The sequence below is a fragment of the Pteropus vampyrus genome, unplaced genomic scaffold (assembly GCF_000151845.1).
Source record: "Pteropus vampyrus isolate Shadow unplaced genomic scaffold, Pvam_2.0 Scaffold22, whole genome shotgun sequence".
NCBI classification, from domain to species: domain Eukaryota; kingdom Metazoa; phylum Chordata; class Mammalia; order Chiroptera; family Pteropodidae; genus Pteropus; species Pteropus vampyrus.
In genome coordinates, this window is record NW_011888803.1 from 7,766,232 (window position 1) to 7,768,819 (window position 2,588).

Consider the following 2,588-nt stretch of genomic DNA (forward strand, 5'->3'; position numbering starts at 1 on the left):
GAGCAAGCCACTATATTGGTTTGGAGACTTCAGAAAAGTTAATGCTGTTTCTTTCAGGAAATAGTAGAGATAGTCTCTCGTGGGCATCATTACTAAATAATAGAACCTGAAATTTATCGGGGACTCCTGCCACGATAAAAAAGCTTGGAGACATGAAGGTGCCAAGTCACTGGCTTTAATTCCATTGTGGGGACATAATGACTTCAGGGCAAAGCAAAACCCCAGGCCCAATACTGGGTCAGTAGTTTCCTGTTTCCACTGAAGTATGATCACTGGTCCAAAAACCTCAAGAGGATTAAAGACAAGCACCAGATAATAATTTTACTAGAATGCATTCCAGTAATTTCTAAAAATGATTATGATATAAACATTAGAAGTAAGGGAAAAAATTCACCTAGAGGTTTAGATTTTTCATTTTTAAAAAGCCACAGGTACTACAAACATAGCTTATACTTGATGTGAAACCTCACATTTCAACACCTGGAGTCATTAGTATGGACATAATTAAATAATAAGAATTTAGTGTCTCAAGTCTATCTTCATTTAGCCCTTAAGGCAAAATAAAAAATTAACAAACTAGTTTCCTTCTAGAGAAAACCTTTATTACACATCATTGAATTCATTTCTATTTGAACAAACAGTACACGAAACAAAGATTAATGTTGTGAAAGTCCCTGGAACTTCTAATCAGTATGCTGCAAGAAGTAGGGACTTTGTTTTTGTGTCTTTTTAAGGCATACATTTCCCACTTATTTTTAATTTTTGAGTATTGTTTTACAAAATATTTTTAATGTGTGTTATAGAACCTCACCCCGTGAAACCACAGTTCCTGACCCTAAAATGCTACTCTTTCCTGTGAGATTGAATGTGCTTATGAAGGGCACAGTACATTACACAGATCTCACAAGGCCGTACAAGTACGAATAAAACAATCCTTGTGGGATCAGATATGCATTTGGCATGTGCTTTAATTTTTATATATGTATAGGATACTCTTTCAACTTTGTACTTTAACATTGAAGGAGAAGATAAAACTTACATATGAATACTGATCCACTCCAGAACTGAAAGAAGCACATTATAACAGTTATCCCTCAGAACCAAATATTGGACTGTTAGCTGGTGATGGTTATTTCTTTCTTATTCTTCCCTGGTTTTAAAATGCAATGATTACTGGATATACAGCAACCATCCCCTGTCTTTCAGGGATGAACCTCTGGGAGTGGCCCAGGCCAGGGTAGTGAGTTGTCTGAAGTCACTGTCAAACCAGGCATTGTTTTCTACTGATGACACAATCAGCAGTCAGAATAGCTGGAAGCAAGAGGTTAATAAAGAATAAAGAGGGGCATAGAGAACACATTCTAGAACTATGGCAAAATAACGAACAAGAATCCAATAGCTTCCCTAATCAAAGTTAGGGTTTTTAAAAAAACTAAACCCAAAATAAAGCTGAAAAGGCATTAAATATTTCTTTTAAAAACATAAACCTAGCTCTTGATTAATTATAGCTATCAATTTGCTCAAAATAATAGTCTTCAAACATATTACACCTGATCTTAAATGCCCATACAGTCTCCCAACTCAGGTATACATTACATTTCCTCTGTAGTGCAAATCAGCCTGATAGCTGATTCTACTTTTTACAACAACAGACTATAGATACCGGAGGGTCGTCTTCTAATATGTATTTTCCAGAATTGGGTAGATCCTTGCACTCTGATATAAATGTGCGAAGTTTAGTCTTTGGGAAGCCATTTTGTTGATAATGCTATACAGAAAAATTAAAAAAAAAAAACTGATTAATAAACTCCTCGAAAATAGCTTTATTCCAAATTTAAAATAAAGTGTTTGGCTCTTTCTAGAGGAATAGTTTAGTCACATTTCAGGGAGATGTAGTGTCTAGAGCCACTCTTAGGTTTGGCTAAGGTAAAGTGGGTCTAGGATTCTGCAGTGCCCTCCTGGCCTCTCCTTTGTGGGCCCGGTTCAACCCAAAATGAACATGTCCAACCTGAATCTGAGCTCTCCTTCCAGGGAGAATCCAGCCAGCCCTGTCCCAAGTCTGAGAACCTCTGTCACTACTTTGCCATGCAACGCATGACTTCCAGACTAGTATGAAGCAAGCACCCTGGATGGAACCTGGTCCAGGCCACAAGCCCAGTTGATGTAGATTAACAACGGTGTTATTGGGGGCTGAGGGATGGGTCAACCTACCCTTCCTCTGAGGACCTCAGCACAACCCTGACACTCCTGAGCTGGTGCAGGTGTCTGGACAAAGATCTGAACGAGGTATGGGGCCTTTCCAGTCTGTACACCCTTTTGGAGTCTCTCTTCTGGGCTGACAAGCTTGTTTAAAGACCTCGTATTTATACCAGTTTGAAGTCTAAGATCTCTAGAATGTGCCCTGACCAGAAAGGATCAGAAATAACTTAGCTTGCCCATTTGGAAGTGCTCTGAGCCCAAGAAAAAAAGGTAAAAACCAAAACAAGAAGAACAGGCTTGTGTCATGGAGAGTTGTCAACTCACATTACTCTTAGAGATACTGGATGTCACCCTCAAATAACATATAGTTCTCTGCATGCCAAGTGGAA

General features: G+C 38.6%; 1 protein-coding gene across 2 annotated transcripts in view; it reads right to left on the minus strand.

Annotated features, from left to right (window-relative positions):
- Positions 1-1,394: 1,394 nt before the first annotated feature.
- Positions 1,395-2,588, minus strand: part of MCOLN3 (mucolipin 3) — a 29,803-nt gene continuing 28,609 nt past the window's right edge. The window contains exon 12 of one of the 2 annotated variants that reach the window (XM_011355573.1): positions 1,395-1,768. In XM_011355573.1, the coding sequence (XP_011353875.1) occupies positions 1,634-1,768 (135 nt within the window). In that variant the 3' untranslated portion in view covers positions 1,395-1,633. The remainder of the gene's footprint in view (positions 1,769-2,588) is intronic. The other variant, XM_011355574.1, reaches the window with a different exon arrangement.